The sequence below is a fragment of the Zonotrichia albicollis genome, chromosome 3, assembly GCF_047830755.1.
Source record: "Zonotrichia albicollis isolate bZonAlb1 chromosome 3, bZonAlb1.hap1, whole genome shotgun sequence".
Lineage (NCBI taxonomy): Eukaryota > Metazoa > Chordata > Aves > Passeriformes > Passerellidae > Zonotrichia > Zonotrichia albicollis.
The window spans coordinates 110,453,419-110,473,047 of NC_133821.1; the positions used below are offsets into that span (position 1 = coordinate 110,453,419).

General features: G+C 39.3%; 2 protein-coding genes across 3 annotated transcripts in view; both read right to left on the bottom strand.

The window, feature by feature from the left end:
* The window catches only part of PHF3 (PHD finger protein 3), a 62,510-nt gene extending 58,166 nt beyond the window's left edge, over positions 1–4,344 (bottom strand). Inside the window, exon 1 of one of the 2 annotated variants that reach the window (XM_014264935.3) lies at positions 4,084–4,344. The gene's annotated coding sequence lies outside the window, so the exon portion shown is untranslated. The remainder of the gene's footprint in view (positions 1–4,083) is intronic. The other variant, XM_014264932.3, reaches the window with a different exon arrangement.
* An 8,368-nt stretch (positions 4,345–12,712) lies between these two features.
* PTP4A1 (protein tyrosine phosphatase 4A1) lies at positions 12,713–19,454 on the bottom strand. The gene is made up of 5 exons (XM_005483943.4): positions 19,236–19,454; positions 17,587–17,679; positions 17,085–17,215; positions 15,409–15,483; positions 12,713–14,323 (listed from the first exon to the last, which is right to left on the bottom strand). Exons 1-5 carry the CDS (start codon positions 19,338–19,340, stop codon positions 14,206–14,208), a joined length of 522 nt encoding a protein of 173 aa, XP_005484000.1. The 5' UTR covers positions 19,341–19,454; the 3' UTR covers positions 12,713–14,205.
* Between the last annotated feature and the right edge of the window lie 175 nt (positions 19,455–19,629).

Sequence of the window (19,629 nt, forward strand, 5' to 3'; positions counted from 1 at the left end):
CACTGGATTTGGGATGTCAGACCACTGCATGGGCTCACTGATACCTTGACACTTAAAAGCCCGCCTACCAAACAATGTTACTTCAAAGCCCCAATGCACGTTTTACTGCCATTCTCCTCTTTCCTCCTACACAAACTTTAAAGTTTAAGCTCCCAAGTATCTAATGGAAAATTAAGGCTAAGTTGCCATGTATCCATGTTGCCATGCTTTAAGCACCAGAAGCTGCATGCATTATGTTCATGGATATCACAGCATCAAAAGCCAGAACGGACCCACATCTTCTGTAGCAAGAGATTTTACCCAAAGGTGCTCACAGTCCAAACACCTCGTGGGATTAAAGAGAAAAATCATTATCAGGCAGTGCATCAGAGGCAGCATCAGTAAGAAGATATCAATTTGACATCTTTTTGGTGAGTTTACCAATCTCACACCAATGTGCATTCTACTCTGGTTCATTTTGGCTCAAATTCCATCACCTGGGGCAGTCTTCAAGAATTAAATTAACTCACAAAATATTTTTGACAGAACAAGCAATGTGATCTATGAGCATATGAATGACCATCTAGCCACAAAAACATGTTTGGAAAGGGTTAAAAGAAGCTTTCAGCATCCTTTGTCAAAAAAACAAAAGGCAGATATAACACTTGTATAGAATATGGTTTACTGAGCTTTAATCTTTAAGCATCATTTAATTTGACATTCCTCATTCACTTATTTCCCAAAAAACAGGACACTGGCCAAAACCTGCCTAACAGGAACATGTATGCAAATAGGTTGATTTGAATCATCCATACTGCTGTAAAGGAGGGCTAGGTACACTTTGCTGACAAGCTTATACACTGAAACATGGAATCATTATGTATCCATATGCCACCTGTTCCCTCATGTAAACCCCCTACTTATTATTTATTAATTTAATCCCTCATTTAAAATTTAAGATCTAGCTTTTAGTGCCATCAAAACAAAGCCCTGCTAAAGACTAAAAAACAAGAAATGTAAATCTGAGCATTTCGCTAATTGTTAAGAAGCTCTTCTATACTATCTTTGTGTTTACCTCACTCTGAAGTCTCCAGATACCAACTGACACAAACCCCTTGCTACTAAAATCTCAACAGACATTATAATCACCTCTCAAGATCTATCTAAAATCTAAAGTTATGTGCTACTCCTCTCAATGACAGAGCAGGTATCTTACTGCTTGCTATCATGGTACTTAAGAGAGCAGACAGCTCAAGATACTTTGTTAAACCTTCTCTATTCATAACTCATTCACCAGCCATAACTGTACATCGGTGTGTACCTCAGTGAACAGAAAGGAAAAGTAAATTTCAAAAAAAAAATTATTTATTTAGAAGACAAAGAAATACAGAATGAATAGAGAAACCTTTTCTTAATCACAAAATATGAAGTTGTATCATTGAAAATCATCTTAGCAGTTATGTTAAAAAATACCTCTCTCACCCTTACTTTATAGCCCAAAGAGGCACACAGTGCTGCATTAAAATTTCTGTTATGTCAAAAAACACCTTCACAGTGTGAAATGTGGAGTACGTAAATGAAAAATGCAAATTTTTTGCATTGTGAAACATTAAGTACTCTGTTTTCCCTTGCTGGACTGTCCCACCAATGAATACACCTAACACCACAAAAATTAGGCATAATCAAGGACCATTTGAGTCTCTCCACTGCTGTATATACCTTTGGAATTTGTAAGTTCACTACCCAGAGGCATTTCACTGAAAGTAAAAAGATGAGGATAGATTGTATTTCCACCATTACTGCTATTCTTTTGAACTCTTCCACCCTCAGGTTTCTCAATACTTGTTTCAAGTATTTTCAGCTGGAACACAGTAAAAAATGCTGAACTGTGTAGCAGGTTACACTGATTATTCATCAGTCACTGGACAGAATATTTTCATTTGTAATACCTTTTGCATTTGTCAGTGTCTCTCTCATAAAGATTCATTTGGAAACACCTATTAGAATTACGGTTTGTTTGTTGGGATTTTTATTGGCAATAGTTAAAAGCTTAACAGCTAACCCTCGTGAAGTTTTTCATAGAAATACGCCATCCATCATGTAGCTATACTGACACCACCCAGGAGAATGCGACAAGCTGTCCCAATCTTTCACTTTCCGCTTCTATAAAATGAACTCATACCCCAATTCAGTGAACTTTATCATTGGTACTTCATAGCATTACCTTTCAAAAATATGCCCTTACCATAAAAAAAGCTTCTAATATAATATGGCTCCCTCATTAAAGCTTGTATTTAACAATATTCAGGTTGACTAGGAAAAATTAATGGAAAAAAATTAAAATAACTAAAGAAATTCATCAGCTCAACTCTGAGCTCAACACAAGTGGCAGAGGTAAGCCTCTTTTTAAGACAGAGGTTGCAGAAATACAGTAGATTAGCATTTTCACAGTTTCTGTTTTCCATAAAGCACCTTACCACTGTGTTGAATTAAATCTAGCCAACATGGTTTGTAGTTAGGTGCCCTTTCATTCTGCAAATGTAAAAGGCACATAAAAACAGAATGACTGAGTAACAGGCAACAATAGCTGAAAAAAAACATAGGTGCTCAGAATTCCATATTTATATGCATAATCTTTAAAGCCAACTATAGAAATTAAAAGTAGAAGCTGTTTGTTGCAGAAAAAGAAGAGTTTTATTGCAGGACATGCACTAACTGTAAACAGAAGTGGAATTACTCCAAGAAATGTAAAAACCCACGTTTTCAAGTCTCCCTTACATTGTGTCCCAAACCACAACAGATTAATTTATTAAGCAAAACAAACCATGAATTAGTGGTTATAAAGAGATGCCATATGTTTACCATCCTTACATTCAATCCTAAAATATTTCCACTGTTCAGTGATGCTAATATTCGTTTTGATAAAAGCAAATGCATAAGAAGTGCATAATGAATTAACAACTACATAAAAGAAACCACAACTACAATTTGCATGGCATAGCTCCTGTCACCCACGATTCCTGTCTTTCCTTACTGGTTTTTACGCTTCACTCCATAGGTTATTTTTACTGATTTAAACTATGCCGGAGAGTGCTCTTCATCCAAACGCTCCCCGCACGGCTCTAACAGGTCTCCCTTGCTCACACCACACAGAATGAACACCCGCAATCACATGAACGATTCCTCTTCTAAAGCCTGAGAGTTATTACGTGCATCCCAGTAGCAAGCAATAAACGCATTGTCCCAGAAACAGCACCTCATCCCAGATAAGGATCTGGAAGTACCACCAGGCCACTGAATCCCACAGCACTGCTGATGACCACATTTTCTCCCGCACTTCCTACAGTGGGTACTATACACAGGAGTTGAACACAGAAATTGTTGGTGATGCTAAGTTTAAAAGACGGGAGGAGGCGCCCGGAACAGGTCAGACCAAGAGCAAGAAGAGCAGGGTGTGAATTGGTGATTGTTTCTCTCTTTGGTACGGGACAACAAGGCATCGGCGGCTCAAGGGGTGAGAAGAGACAAACGTAGAAGAATCGAAAAGCAGCAGCTGCAGGGCAGGGAAGGCGCTGTGGGAGAGCTCTCGGCAGCAACACGACTCCGGGCAAGGAGCCTGCGGCAGGGTCCCGCGCGGACACGGGGCGGGAGCGGCCGCCGCGGGCAGCGAGGCCGGGGCCAGAGCGCCATGTCAGGCGGCCGGACCTGGCCGGCCCGGGGCCCGCGGGTGGCAGCCTCAGCCTCCGCAACAACCGCGCCGGGGCCGCGGGGCCGCACCCGGGCAGAACGAGGCGGCCGGGGAGAGCCCCCGGGGCCCGCGGCCGGACCGCAGGTCACCTGCGCACAGGAGCCAGCGGCGGCGCCGCCCCCGCGCACAGCCCGTGCCGCGGCCCCGCCGTGGAAGCAGCCGCGTCCCGCCGGGCCGCCCCTCGCCACCCGGGGCGGGCCTGGCCAGCATAGGCCGCGGCTCTGCCGCCGCAGGCCCGGCCCGGCCCTGCCCGGCCCGGGGAAGGCTGGGGGCGCCGCGCAGCGCAGCGGGGTCCTCCACCCCCGCTCCTGCCCTCCCTACCTGCCCCGTCGCTGCCGCAGCCCGCAATAACTCACCCGCTCCGCCGCCCAGCGCTGCCCCGCGGCCGCGGGGGAAGGGACGCGGCGGCTGCGCCAAAGGGAGGGAGGGCGGCGCGCGCAGCTCCGCGGGGGCGCGCGCGTGGGCTGCCCCCGCCCAGGTGGTCGCCCCCGGCTCGGCCCGGCCCGGTGGTGGCCGCGTGCCCGCTGCCCCGCCGGTGCGCGCCCCCGCGGCGTCCGGCGCGCCGGGCCCGGCCGCTCACGTGACGGCGCTGCTGGAGGGAAGGGATGGGGGCGGGCGGGGGCGCGCGCGGTGCGCAGGCGCCGGGCGGCAGGCGTGGGGGGCGGGGCAGCGCCGCGGGACCCCGGGCCGGGACTGAGCTGCGGCAGTGGCCCGGGCCCGGACAGGCTCCGGGACAGGCTCCTCAGCGGAACCGGCCCTGTTTGTTAATCTGTCCTGTGCGCCGCCAGCCCCCGGCGGATTCCTGCAGCTCCCGATGTGCCCGGCTCTTGGGTTCCTACACGTTGGACAGAAAAATCTCCGCAGTCGGTCGGTCCTGGGCAGACATGTCTCATGCTGCCTGTTGGTTGGTGCAGGCGCGTTTTCGCCTTCTCTTTTCCTGGTAACAGTTTGTGTACGCGCCTTGGAGGACCTGTGGCGCACATCCGCACGAATCGACACCCAAGGGAACTGTGGCGGTGTGCGTTTGTCAGGACATCAGGACCTGGAGCAATTTGGTCTCTACATGATACCAAAGAGCAGGACTGTCTTTCCTAATTTGTGTTACAGCATTAGCTGAATGCAGCATTCATTATGCTGCTTTCAGTTGTGATGGCTGGCATGAAGTGCAGTTCTGGCTGGTTCTAGCATATACCAAGTTTCAGCACCTCCAAAAGAGAAATTTGATTTTTAATATTTCTAAAAATCGAATTTGGAATTACCTTATATATTATCATATTAACGCTGTCTTTACATATTCCTAGTATTTTGTAATGAAATACAAACATGATGTAAGGACAAAAAAGTTGTGTTTCCTTTAGTTTCCTTTTTTTCAGTTCTGTTTTGAGTCTTTGAGATTGTATTCTCTAGGGCTTTCTGTGGTGCCATGAAGGCTGAAATACATTGAATGCTTCTCTTGCTGCCATCACACTAAGAGAGGAAGCATTAAACTGAAGGCATGGTAACACAACAATATTTACAGGCAATACACAAGGTATTTGCAACAGAACAGTTTTGAAGTGGAGCATTTTTTAACCTATTCAGCATTTTTTTCTCCCTGCCCTTCCAAAGCTACTTATGCACTTTACCACAAGTTGGTTTTCTCCAGTTTTCTTCCTGTACTTCCTCTGTTTCAGAAGGACTCTTATCTTTCCAAAACAAGCGTCTTTTAAAAAAACCCTGAATTCTTATGATGGTGCAGGACTGAGCTACTGGGTTGGTTGCACTCATTTTTCAAAGGCTTTTTAGGCATGGAACTTTTAGAGGTGCTAACCCTCTAAATACTGTTGATAATTATACAAAGAAATGAAATTACTTTCTGAAGCAAAATTCAGTTAAGTAGAATTTGCATTGCACAAATTTTCCAGCATTCAGCCCTTTTGATTTCATTTCTTTTGACACAAGCAGCAGGCAAAGTATTGCTGGTAATCTGATCATTGTTCATTGCTCTATTCAGTTTTTTCTTTACACTGTCAAAAGTCACATAACTCCAGTGACCCATCTCAGTTTAACAGAGTATGTGCACTTTTCTTTTGCCATGGCCACACTGTACCACTGCATTTATGTCATGAACTTGCCCTTCTGAAGCACCTGTGTTGCAGTTCAGCATAAAAAAAAAGAGCACCCCAATAGCAAATTTTGTAGGTATTACAGAGGCCTTTGTGTACAGTGACACACCAGGTGTACACAATTACAGCTGTGCCATTCTTCCCTAGCACTGTTTTATCATGTAATCCCTTCATACATGAGATACTTGGTAGTAGGCCAGATCTTCCAAGTTGTTTCCATTGAAAAGTAACCTATTTATTTTAGGTTTCCTAGTGCCCTGAACACAAGAAAAAGCAGCAGAAGGCAGTTTCTTTGCTTATAGTTCCAGGCCTCTATTTAGCCACAACTCTTCCCAAGAGGTTTGTGAATTATATTCCTTATAGTCTTTCCATGTTTTTTGGTCTAAATGGAATTTTTGAAAATATGCTCTGTGCAGTCAGATTATGATCACACTGGTCATAAACATGGCTTGCTTTTTACTGTTAATTATGCTTTGGTTGTCAATATGTGGAAAGGAGTTAGACTGCTCCATGTGCTTATCAGGATAAAGAATGTGTTGGGTATGGTGGTGCCCTGCTGTAGGGCAGTATTTGCTACTGTCAAAAAGCTATGTTACGGCAGTAGGCCATTAAACAGTCAAACAATATCTCACAGGAACATCTTTCTTTTGTCTGCAAGATACTTGATTTAAATGATTTTAAAACCCAAGTGCTGCATTTATTTTGTGAATTGCATAACTTAAAATGTTATACAAAGCAGAGTTAGACTTCTGAAATAAATTGATATGTACTACACCACCAGTTAGATTTATCTGCTGAATTTACAATATTGAACAAACTCTTTTTTTTTCTGGTTACTGTTTTCTGAGTCAGAAATACTACATTGGCACCCCTTAATAATCAGATAGCTGCTTTTCTTAGCTTACTGCCATGATTTTTTCCAGGATGAGCAGCAGACACTCTGCTTAAAATACCTGGGATTTGCCAATATCACTTGTTCAGGAGGCTCCATAGTTTGCTCATTTGAAGTTGATTTTATGTTATCATGAATTACATTTTTAGCAAAATTTAAAACTGTTAGTTCCTCTGGTCTTTTCTATTTTTTCTGTAATGAGAATTGACTTTTTCAAATGCAGAACAATAACAACCAATAATCACATAAATAATTTTCTAATCACATAAAGGAAACCCACATATTTTGGTTAAGAATATCTGATTTGACACTATTTTTTCTTTAATTTCCTACCTCCTCTTTGCTTTAGTTAGTATAGGAACAGTAACATGTATGCACTTTTCACCAAATTTATAACATGATCATTCTCTTTCCCCACAAAAAGACTCATTAGTAGCTGCCAGTTGTTGGATCAAACAGAAGTTAGGTGTCCTACTCTAGAAAGCAGCAGAAAAACATTCAATTCCACAGGTGAAAGGGACAGAGGCTTTTAAAATTACCCATACAGCTAGGTGGATAAAGGCAAGGTTCTGAAGACAAAGGATGTTTAGCCATTGATTTTATAACTAAGGATAGGTTTTTGTAGAGAGGTAAAAGGTGTAGAAGCTACAAGCTGTTAAGAATTACCCGATGCAATACACAGATTCAAGACTGAAAAAAGACATTTGATCCCAGAAAATAAGACAGAGTTGCAGTTATATGCAGAGTTTGGTGTAAAACAGAAAAAAAATGCATTAATGAACTTTTTTAGTGCTAGAGGAAAAACTTTGATAGCCAGCACAAAATATGCCTTTGAGACTTACGTGCCAAACAAATTTGGGAGGTTGTCTATGGAACTGCTGCTATGAAACTGCAGTTACGAATTCTGAATACTTGAAATTTCACTCCAGTACTATTTACCGTAATTTTTAGCTTCTGTGAAGGCAATCATATGGTAGCCTGTGTCTAGTTCCCTAGTACATGAAAATATTGACAAACTGGACAGAACCATGGTAGAAGGTCACAGATTATTAGAGGCTTGAGGCATAGAGTGTATTGTGCTTCTTCACCCTCATGATGAGACTGAGGGGGCAAATTTCCTCTGTCTGTTACCTGGCAGATGAATGTAGAGAGGAAGAGACAGAGTATCTTGGAGGTCACAGTGAAAAAATGTGAGGAACAGGGAAATTGCATCTGGGAATATTCTGAATAATTCCCAAAGGAAGAGTTTTCAGCTGAGGGACGGATATTGGGAAGGAGCTGTTATCTCTATCCTTGAACATATTCAAAACTTGATTCGATAGGCTCCTAAATAACCTGATCTAATTGTGAAGTTATCCCTGCTTTGAGCATGGGGTTGGACTAGATCACCTTCTAATGTTTTGTCCAATCTAAATTACTCTATATTCTTAATAGAGTATTTATAATAGAGTATTGATAAGAGGATTTCCTTCAAAAATATCCTAATGCTTCAACCCAATAATATATGAAAATTCTCTCAAATTCCCTTCCTGGACTTGGCTCAGAACTACTTCCAAGGCAAAGGGCTTGGAATAGAACTTATTGAGACCCAACTTCAAAGTAGTATAAATACTCTGGTAGTGATGAAAGACAATTGAGACAGGCATATAAACATCAAGTGCTGTTGAACAGTACCTATGTTTTTTTCCAGTGAAGAAAACCACGTAGCAATTAAGGAAGTCCAGAAGGGAGTTTCGATGAGAAGTAGACAAGTGAAATAGAAATTACCAAGAATTTCTAGACAGGGAAAACAGGAACAAAATAAGGTCAATAACTTGGGAGGTGAAGACTCTCAATGTTTGAAATAAACCTTATGCAGCAAAAGGCTAACTCACGATCAGGCAACTGAATGAAGTATGAGAATAGGAGAGGTAAAAAGGGGTGTGATTTAACACAAATATGGGAAAGTTTGCATGCTCTCCATCAGAAGGATAACCTTAACAACACAAAGTGATTGGATATTATAAAATTGTCTCACTGATTAGATTAATATAGGAAACAGCCAGCAAGTGTCTGCCTAGAAAAAAGTCTGCCCATTACCAAAATTCTGTCTATTGAATAAAGACATAGTGCAGAACCACTCCATGTAGGGTGGCCTGAGATAGCATCTGAGAGCATCAGAGGTATATAGTTCCTGCCAGGTACCCATCCTCCATGGCATCCTAAAAGGAACTCCCACTTTGAAGGCAGGGAGAAGAATCCTGCTGTACAAAACCAGGGAGAGAAGAGTAGGGTAGCCCATCCCTGGGACAGACAGGAGACATGTTACTCTGCAAAAATTTGTACATCAAGTGTAAAGAGATGAGTGTACTTGCAGTATGAGGGAACTCCATGGTTTTGCACATCTGCTATGGCCCTCTTGTCTTTATGTGCTTTTACTATGATGAACTGAAACTTGTCACAGTTGAATTGAAATTTTAAATGCAAGTTCAGGGTTTGCATGCCCTACCTAAAGACACACAGATTTACTGGGGAATTGAAGAAGGCAAACTAAGATGTGTGTAGCTTCCTACTAGCACTGTGGATGTGCATAACAATGCTGAGCAGCACTGTCCTGTTCAGATTGTATCATAACTATGCTCCTGTGAAAGGGGAAGAAGAGTTCATCACCTGCAACTCTCACTCCTCCAGAGTCCAAAGGTAATTCAAGCTCTGTCCTATTCAGAACAAGCATCAGTGGAACTTGATGATAAAGCATGTGCAAATTTACAAAAAGGATAAAAATCTGTTACTCCACCAATAAAGTGGTGAGACTAAGACGCCAGCCCAATAGAAAATACCCATTCTATACATCTAGGTTTTCTTACAGACACAGGTTACATGTTGTATTGAGACTGAATGTATTTCTGTCTTGAGCATTCCCATGTATCTAAACACTGGTATCTGATTTTCTTCAGAGTTCTCATTTGAATCAGAAACTGAAGCAGGCAACTTGATCTTCTGGCACTGTCCCTATCGTTTCTTGTCAGATCACTATTTAAACACTATTACCTCACAAAGAGGCTTTCAACTGATAGGGAACTTGTGTTGTTATTGAGATAATTATCAATGCATTAGGACAGTATGTATCAAAATTAACAGCAGTCATGCAGGTGACCATCAAGACAAAAATGCCACTTGCTGTGGTTACACGTAGCAGAAACTCATATCAGTAAGATTGAGTTATAATTGTCATGAAGAGTAGAGTATGTGGAAAGAAATACTTTACCTGACACTTTGAACTACTGCACTTAAAGAAGTTAGGTGAAATTTATTTAATCTGCCTGTACCTACCAATACTAAAAACTGACTTTGCCATCCCATGTTCCCTTTACAGAACATGCTCTCATCTTTAGAGAGCTCTTCAGCTAACCTATCTAGGTATCTCTCAGCATAGGAGAGCTGAGACATACCTAAGAGTAAAATTCCTTTCACTAAAAAATCTGTATTTCTTCAGTTAAGTCCCTCCTAGCTATTAATAAACCCATCAAATTTCAGCCTGATTTTAAGAGCTGAATTCAACTTGTGAAGTATAACTGATTTATTTTTTTTTACAGTGGGATTACACAAATAGATACAAAAGGTAATAGTAATCTTCTTGGGACAACACTATCTCTGGTTTGATAACTTTCCCAATACTGACAGAAAATACTTGCTTATTAAAGACACAGCAAAATCCCAGCAAATCTAAGATACTGTTTTGAGTGCTCTCACTAATTATTTAAATAATGTTGCACATATTAAAAAAAAAAAGGAAAACCATTATTATTAATGCTGCAGTCAAGCACTCAGAAGCTTAAAAACAATTAAGGTAAGATCATATATGAACCCCTAGTCTGGCCCTCTCAAATACATTTATTTAATTACTGAAGATTTCTTCCCCTATCCCTATTTTAAGGATAAACAATTCTCACATAAATGAGCAGAGCCTTACTACATTTCTTACTGCCAAAGACCTTAAGTCTAACCTTGGATTCAGCCTCAATACCGAATTACACATTTTCTCATTGTTTATTCTGCGATAAAGCCCAAGGGTCTGATTACTTCAGAAATTACTGCTTATCTCCAGAACCACCCCACTAATTTAAGGACTGGAATGGATTTTTATACACCGAGAACTGAAGACAGGGAGATTAGAAGTATTAATTAGTTTTGAGTACAGTCTGAATTGGCTCAGGATTGTTGAGAAACAGAGTTCCACATAATTTCATGTATATTTAAGTACAAGTGTTTACAGACTTAAGTTGAAACTGACTGCTCAGCACTTGTACGATCAGATTCAAGAAAATCACATCCAATTTTATACCTAATTTTGAATAATCAGTAACAAAGTACCTTGTTTGACTACCTTCAAATTTTTAAGGGATTATATGACAGAACAATATAGGGAATTAATCAGTTTTCTACTGCACTAATTGCAAACTCTCACCCCATTTCCCATGAACATTTCTGCTACATGCTAAGGAATGATGTAAACACCGCCACCATTTACGTGTCACATTACGTAAGCCACTAAGTCCGCGGCACAAACCAGTCTAGCAGATGTCAGGGATGTACTACAACATACCTCTTGAGGGGCCAAAGCAGTTACACATTGAAAGCATCCAAAATTAAATGTTACATTAAAGCCTATTTTCCATGCCAGGCTTTAGTCTTAAGCTACAGTAAATCTGCTTAAGCATTTCTTCAGTTGAATTTGTAAATATTTGTATATATATATATAATATATACACCCTTTACATGCAATTTCATGCAACTTGTTTTATGTTGTTCCATCTGCTATCCTATCTTCACAACTTAAGTACTGTTGAAAACTACCAGAATTGTTACAAAAGAGGAAAAGATTTTCTGTTCCTAAGAGTCATGTCTAAACAGAGAAAGAGTTCAGAAGTTGACTTTCAACAGACATGCACTCATGCAAATTTTTCCTCATTTACTGAAATCAACTGAAGTCAAGCCCAGTCTCAAGTTTAGAGTTCAATGAACCGAGCTTCCATCACTAACATGTTAGAGCTCTTAACTGAAACACAACCCTCCTTACCCACGATGAATTCTGTAAAGAAAGCAAAATCTGATCTATGTACAGCAATTGCATTAATAATTTTAAGTAAAACAAAAAATCCAGGCATTTTACTTGTAGTTGTTTTACAGACTTCTCCTATTTTCATGGGCGACCAAATCAGAATTCTTAACTTGGATAATAATCTGTGTTAAACCAGTATTTACATCAATCAGCATAATGATGAGTTACAGAATATATGAAGATTTTGTCTTTGCCATTGTTCCTATAATCTAGCCCATCTTGGCAACAGAAACATTGATGACTTTGGATGTCATTCCATAACATTTCATTTCTTCAGTCAAATGAAGCTGTATTCTATTAAACAAAATACCTTTTAACCCAGTTCAGCTTCCACAGGAAAGATAAAACTTTGATCCAAAGTTTTATTTTACTGCTTTAAGGATTGTATTATATTATTTTAGGCATTTTAAAATCATACAGTGTTCTTTACAATGAAGCCATAACTTCTCCAAAAGCAATCCTTCAGAAATCTCACTGACTGGTACTATGATCCCACCTCACTGTTTAGAAAGGAAGAGATCTATTAACCAAAGTTTAAGCAGATATGAGCATCGATCACCTCAGCTGCCTACTAAGAGCATCTTCTAGTATTTGTCAGGAAGTTTAGTCACCACTTTGGAAACTCAAATAACAGATCTTTGCTCACGCATTTTTTGGAGCATCTTGTTTGTACATAGCTTCAGTCTTGACAATGAAGAATTCTATCACATTATTTTTACCTGAATTCTAATGGCATTGATTCAAGTGTTCTCTAAGCTTTAATGGTGCATATCCTCTTCTGTTTTACTGCAAAACAGCTTCAAGAATATTAAGTAAGTAAGCTGCTTTAGTACTGGGGACAGCAAGTCACAAGTAAGCTACATGAAAAAATACTGTACTTTCTACCATTAATTTTTATCCACATTTATTTATGAGTAAAACAAACAGCAAACATTACAGCAAAGGGGACATTCAGGCCCACATTTAAAAAAAAGAAGAAAACAGATGCCTGACTAGATTCTGAGCTTAGGCACCTCCAGACTGCTGACAGTACACAAAAGTAAGTGAAAGTGATGAGCATTTCAGCAAACTTCGTAAGTGCATTTCAGTCTTTATTTAGATGTTTTAAGCTCTCGCACTAGATTTTACAAGCTGGTGAACACTGGCAAAGTATTTCTCCCACAGAACTATAACCACACATTCCCAAGACAGTATAAATATATGGTTGAACTAACATTAATACACATCACCATTTTATCAATTACATAATAAAACAAATTATCAAGTATCCAAATATTAAGTTACGCAGCTTGAAAGGCATACAAAATATTACAGAGGTCTGCCCAAGTCACAGCAGAAACTCAAGGAGGAAAAATGAAAAGAAAAGAAAAGAAAAAGATCACACTTTCAACAAAACAATAGTTGGTAAACAACTCTCAATAAGTACAGTAAAAGAAAACTACAAGATTTTTCAGAAATTTTCTGATTAAGAATTTTTAGCTACAATAACAAAGCATTTCTACGTTTTAAAAAAATATTTACTAAAGTAAAGGGCATATTCTATACTTCCTGCACAAGACAAAGGCAACATTTTACTAGAAATATTAAATAGCCCCTCCCAACCTTTTCAGGCCCTCTGTTAAGTTGCACATGAAGTGCCAACATTAATTTTACTGTAAGGCTTTTTGTCTGGAGACATTAAAGACTTGTGTGCTTCTGTACAATTTAAAAGATCTTCTACATGAATAACCAGAGTAATGACTTGTAATATGGAGAGGTTCAGGTAACAGAAAAGTACAGATGCAGGGGTAAAAAGTTGCTGTAATTCATAGTATTAAAAAGACAGACTGTGCAAATCTTGATAATTCTAGTGCGATTGTGGGAGACAAAACATACCGTGAGCAGGCAAGACTACTTTAGAGGCCATATTCTTCAATATTGAAATGACTGTAGAAAAAAAGATAGTAAGGTCCAGATAAGCTGGTAGTTCTCACATCATCAGAACTATGCCCATTTTAAGGAAAAACATGTAGCTGATATGCTGGGTATTTTGGCACCTAATCTCTCTACAGATTGATTTATTTTAGTACCCCAATTTATAGTAGTTGAAACTAGGTCAGTAAGACTCAATGGCATGATTAAAGGATATTTGATCTGATAATTAATGAACAAGGAGACAGCTCAGAAACAGGGTACAGCAAAAACATTTACTGGGTCTCCATAGACAGATATTTATCTAAACATAGAAGTTGCATTTCTACTGAGCCTTTAGCCTAATAAATACTCCTAAGGAAGCTTCCTTTACTACTAAAAAATACCAGACTGATGTCTTTGGCATGCAGTCTGTTTAATTCTAGTTTCCATCCTTTATTTCCAAAGAAGTACTATAGGCTGTTGAGCTTTACTGAATACAACAATTATTTCGGTGACCGTTGGAGTCTTTAAAGCGCAGACGCATCTTGGGGCGGTATTTCTCCAAGTACAGAAGTTGCTTGCTGTTGAAAGCTCCACGCCGCTTCCTAAATGGAAAAAAACAGATTTGAAGCAGAACAATAATCTACTGCCCAGTGAAATAATATCACCAACCAGAGAAAAATATTTTTAGGTCACTTAAAAAAAGCCACCTTTAAGTCAAGGCTGTAGCCAAAGTAGGGATATTGGAAGTTAAGTGCCAGGAAAGAGGGTGGTAGCTTCCTTTCACAAATACCTCACTGGACCACATGCACAAAGGAGTACATAACATTTTAGACATTGTTCTAGCCTATGATAAGCAAAAGCCAGAGATTTTACATTAGGATCTTTAGAAGAAACTTTAAAAGAAAGCTATAGACAAGATGCAAGATGGTCTTCTTGAGAGCTGAAGTTATTCATTCTCTTAAAACAATTATGAAGAATATGACAATAGTAAGAAGGTACATAAACATTAAAAGTCCCCATAATAAAGATGCTGAACAGAAATAAAGCTTCCTTCGTTTTCTCAAACTGTATATATGCAAAAAAAAGGTACATGTTGGCTGACTGGAGTATGTACCTGGCTACCTATTCCTCATTTCATATACAACCAGTGCAAGCTGAATTTAATTCTTCGAAGCATGGCAATTATGCAAGAAGTGTTTTGTTATTGTTTATAATGGATGCAGCTTTTTTTTATATTTAACTGAAACCTGAGAAGTCAAAATACTGAGACTAAAACTCTCTCCTCTGACTTACATACATTGATTAAAAAAAATCCAAGGATATATTTGCCTTCAGAAGACTACAGGAAAAGATAAAGGTATTCTGCTTTTCATATGTAAAATAAAGAGAACTCTGCAAATCTAACTGAAGGTTAGGGGGTTTGTTAATGGTTGTTCTGTTTTTTTTTTAAAGCCTCCTAAAGTAACTATTTATGGATTCTGGTTTCAGCAGAAAAATATCCATTCCACAGATCCAAATCCTACAACACTGACTGTATGCACTACAATTTCAGATGTACTAAATTAAACACCTTACCAAAAAAAAAAAAAAAAAAAGGCATCAAAGATAATTCAGAATTTCCTTCAGAGCCAAGGATGTACCAACATACTGAATCTTGGGAACAGGTACATGTTAGTATCACACTTACTGTCTTATGAACTGCACTGCATCTTCATACTTCATTCCACATTCTATCAGTGCAAGAGCAACTAAGACTGGAGCTCTGGTTAAAAAAAAAAAATCAGTTTAGCTTTTGTCAAAGCGTACTCAGAAAAAAAATTTACTGTTTTTCGCATATCTGATGTTTCTTCACTGGGAAAGCAGAAAAGGCAGAAGGCATTCGACATTCATTGAGACATAATATCACCTGGTTTTGAGTTAGCCATTCTCATTAAATAAGGTTTTAAATTAACTCTGGTCAACCTTAGCTTCCTTGATCTGATTTTAGGTACACTAGAGGATAACAGAAGTAAAATGCAAGTAATCTTTAAGCATTTGTTTCAAATCAATTGATTCTGAGGAAGAGTTGCATTTGGGTTTTTATTCTCCAAAATGAATAACCATTAGAAGCAGTCAGGATGCCAAAACAAAAGTCAGAAGAGAGGTCCAGCTCAGTAAGAAGTGACAAATCCCACACTAGTGTCACAAGTTTTGGGAACAGATGCAATCCACAGGCTACTACACTCCCCTGAGGATTTACTTGTTTGCCATGGTGTTCCTCCTTTGACAGAATCAATTTTCAGTTAAAAAAGCTTGACTTAAATCAAACTCAAATACATTAGGAATTTATGACTCAAAAAAAACCTACCAAAACCCACAAGACAAAACCTCACGCCACACACTAGCAACAGACTAGTGCATATCGTAGTAACTTTAAGTGGTTTTGTATGTTCAGGGATTTAAAAGGAAACTTACATGACACAAAGCTAGGACTGACTTCAACCAATTAACTACCCCATTTTGAGGAAAAACCAACCTGTATCGTTCTAAGCAGCAGCAAAGGACTTGTTTTGGTAACATTCATCTACAAAGTTCATTACAGTGAATTTTGTTATATGAAGCCATAATGCAGTGGATAAGCCAGGCTTAGGGACAACAAGACCAGAAACCTCCATTTTATACTGGACATGCTATAATCCATGGCTAGAATATAGCAACTTCTTTTGGAACAGATCTAGTTCCCAAGTAGTTTAGAACAGCAGTAGAACCATTATTTTCTCACAACTGTTGGAAGTCTATTTAAGATAGTGGCAGCAGACAGAAGGAACAGGACTAAGATGAGAGTATTTAGCAATATCCCTAAAATTTTTCATATCACTTAGAAATGCGACAAAACATCTTTGGGACTTTAGAAAACACTTTTCATCCCCCAGATAGGATGTGGACGAAAGCTGGTCTTGATGTGCCAGAACCACCCACTTGTTTGTGGTTAACAGTTACAATGCCCTTGGTTCAAGGAGACTGGCAATACTGCTGAAATGGAGATGGAGAGAAAGCAGACAAGTCACAAAACCCCAAATCTATTAGGGAAAAACAGACAAAAAATCTCAATGGGGCACTCATCAACATACTCGGTACAAGAAAACACTTGTTAACTTAATTCTGTAGACTTCATGAGAGCTTTGAAGCATCATCTCTTGACCTAAAGATCTTCAATAAATACATACAACAGTTTCCTGCCATCTTAACTCCATTTAAGCATGAGGTCATTCCAATACTGGATCCATGCCTATTTTACATTTGCCTCAAGTAAACTTTTGCGCTAGATCTTAACAGGTCTGGCAAGGGATGACAAATTCAACAAATCTTCAAAACTTCACCCACCTTCCAAGACCAGCAACACAGTGTACAGCAATACAACAACCAGGTTCTTCACGAAATTTAACTTTGAGGAGGTTTAGCCAATCATCAACAATCTGGTTGGATGGTGGAGCACCGTCATCAAAGGGCCAGTCCTAGAACACAGGGTGACAAACACAAAGACAGAATTCTTGTAAGCTGTATGCACAGGCAAAAAAAAAGGAGGAGACACAATGGACAAAGAGCTGACAGCTGAGGAAACCACTTAAACTTACAATTTTCTAATAGTCTAACTACAGCAATATTACAAATAGATTCCTCTCAATCAGTTTTCATTGATCACATGATTTAGTTCAAAACTGAACTTTTTTTCCTGACAAGAAAAGATGTCTCCACATCTTTTTCCTACATCAGTTGCTGAGTGAATACACTCATAAAGTGGTGTCAAATAATCTTTTTTTTGGGGAAGAGGGTAGAGTGAACAGCAAAATGTGTTGGTTCCAAACTCTGCTTCCACACTACTTACCAAAACCTGAATGCCTTCTTTTTCCACCGGAGCAGTGTCATAAGTAGCTTCACACACTCTCACCACTGTGGTAACACCGTATTTCTTAAGTTCCTAAGGAGTGGAAAAAATGTTGTAACAGTAAACCAGCTTCACTTTACCACTTAATTTTCTTAATAAACTAACTTAGTAACTCATTCCAAAATTCTCAGTAGCAAAACTCATGCAAATGCTTGCCATCCTGCAAAGACACAGAAAGGTGAAATGACTAAAAACTTGTGTGCTAAAACCAGATACTTTAGGCTTTTCTGCAAACATAGTCTGATGTGCAGACTGAGTTTGGTTATGTTGGATCAGACTTTTTTCTTTTAAAATCAGATCCTGATAAATATTGATTAGTCCAAGTAGTCCATCTCCAAATGATCATTCATCTTAAAGGAACATGAAGCTTCTGGTTTGCAAAGCTACATACTTCACTAAAAGCATTCTGAGCAAAGTTCAAATCTTCCCCCTCTCTCTCTGCTTAAAACAACAGGTTTGTTAGACCACTTACTCCTAAGAGTTAAAAGCACAGGACAATGAATTATTCCAGTTCCTGAACTGTCATGACAAAATTTAGCTTTCCATTTTGCTATTACCCTACATTGAAATTAATAATTAAAAAAAAAAATAGCAATCCTGCTTCATTCTTCCTGCAACAAATATCATTCAGACTGCCACTGCCAGGGTAATGACTGAAGCACAGCCTAAGCAGACCTGATCTACTTGTGAGAATATAAAGACAAGCAAATGTTACCTCACTCTGCTTCCTGTAAATAATCCTGCGCGAAATACAGAATTGAGGTGTAGTACACCTAAAATCTTGCTAAGGAGGGACTTAGCAAACTTGGACATTCCCATGGAGTAGCTCTGCAAGGAACTTATTAGCATACACACACACTTTATACAACCACACACTTTATAGTTCCAACATGCTAAATATGTGGTTTAGTTGATAAATTCAACACTAGCAATATATGCCAAGCCACTGGCTTCAGTCAGTAGCATGCACCAAAGCACTCGAAGTAGCTTCAGCAGCTGAGTGCAGACTAAGCCTATTGCCACAAATGTCACTCTCGAAGACGCTGTGACACAGAGGATCCTCTTAAGCTACACTAAAACCTCGATCTGCTAATAGTGAAGGAAGCTAGGCAGTGAAAGCATATTGCAATCCTGTTACTAGCTCCTAAGGTTCTGACCCACACTATGTATCACTATGCAGGAAGTGCAATGAAATGTTACACCACTTCAGCTCAATCTCAATGCGAGCAATGTTTGTATTGCTCTGTACATAACTCTGCTAGATAATTCCCGTTTTCAGACCTAAACAATGTACTTCATGTACTGCGCACTAGACAGTATAATTATTACTTCACTCTCAGAATCACATTTATGAAAGCCAAAGTATATGTGATTTGTCTGCAGATTTGCAGATATCTACAGATTTGTCTACAGATCTTCAAAGCAAAGCACCAGTATTTGAAAGGAAAAATCAATATACAGACTCAGTACCTCCCCATATGGCTTTTACAATAGTTATTAGCTAGTAAATATATATTTATTTATATATAAATATCGCATGCTGTTCAGGGATTAAAAATACATCAGTAAGAATTCTATACCGGCCTTACCTCTATAAATTTGTTTAAGGTTGCATTGGTTGGATTATGTGTGATCAGGAATCTCATGTTCTTGTAGGTGATTTCCACAGGAGCTGGGCGGTTCATTCGGGCCATATTGATTTAGTTAAACATGCAACAAGATTATGAAAGGATTAAAAAAATTCTAATACAGAAGTGATGTAGAGAAACTGAAGTCTACTTCACTAAACTCCACGTGAAATTCTCAGTGCTTGGAAGTATGATGTTGGGAGCAATGGGAAATGAAATGAACCTCCTAACAAGAAGCAGCAATTCTTCAATCCAGTAATACTGAGGCAAAAGAAAGGCAGTGCACTGAGGTTTACCCCATCCAGGTCTGAATTCTGTTGGTAAATGCTCTGCCGATTTCAATTCAACACTTCTT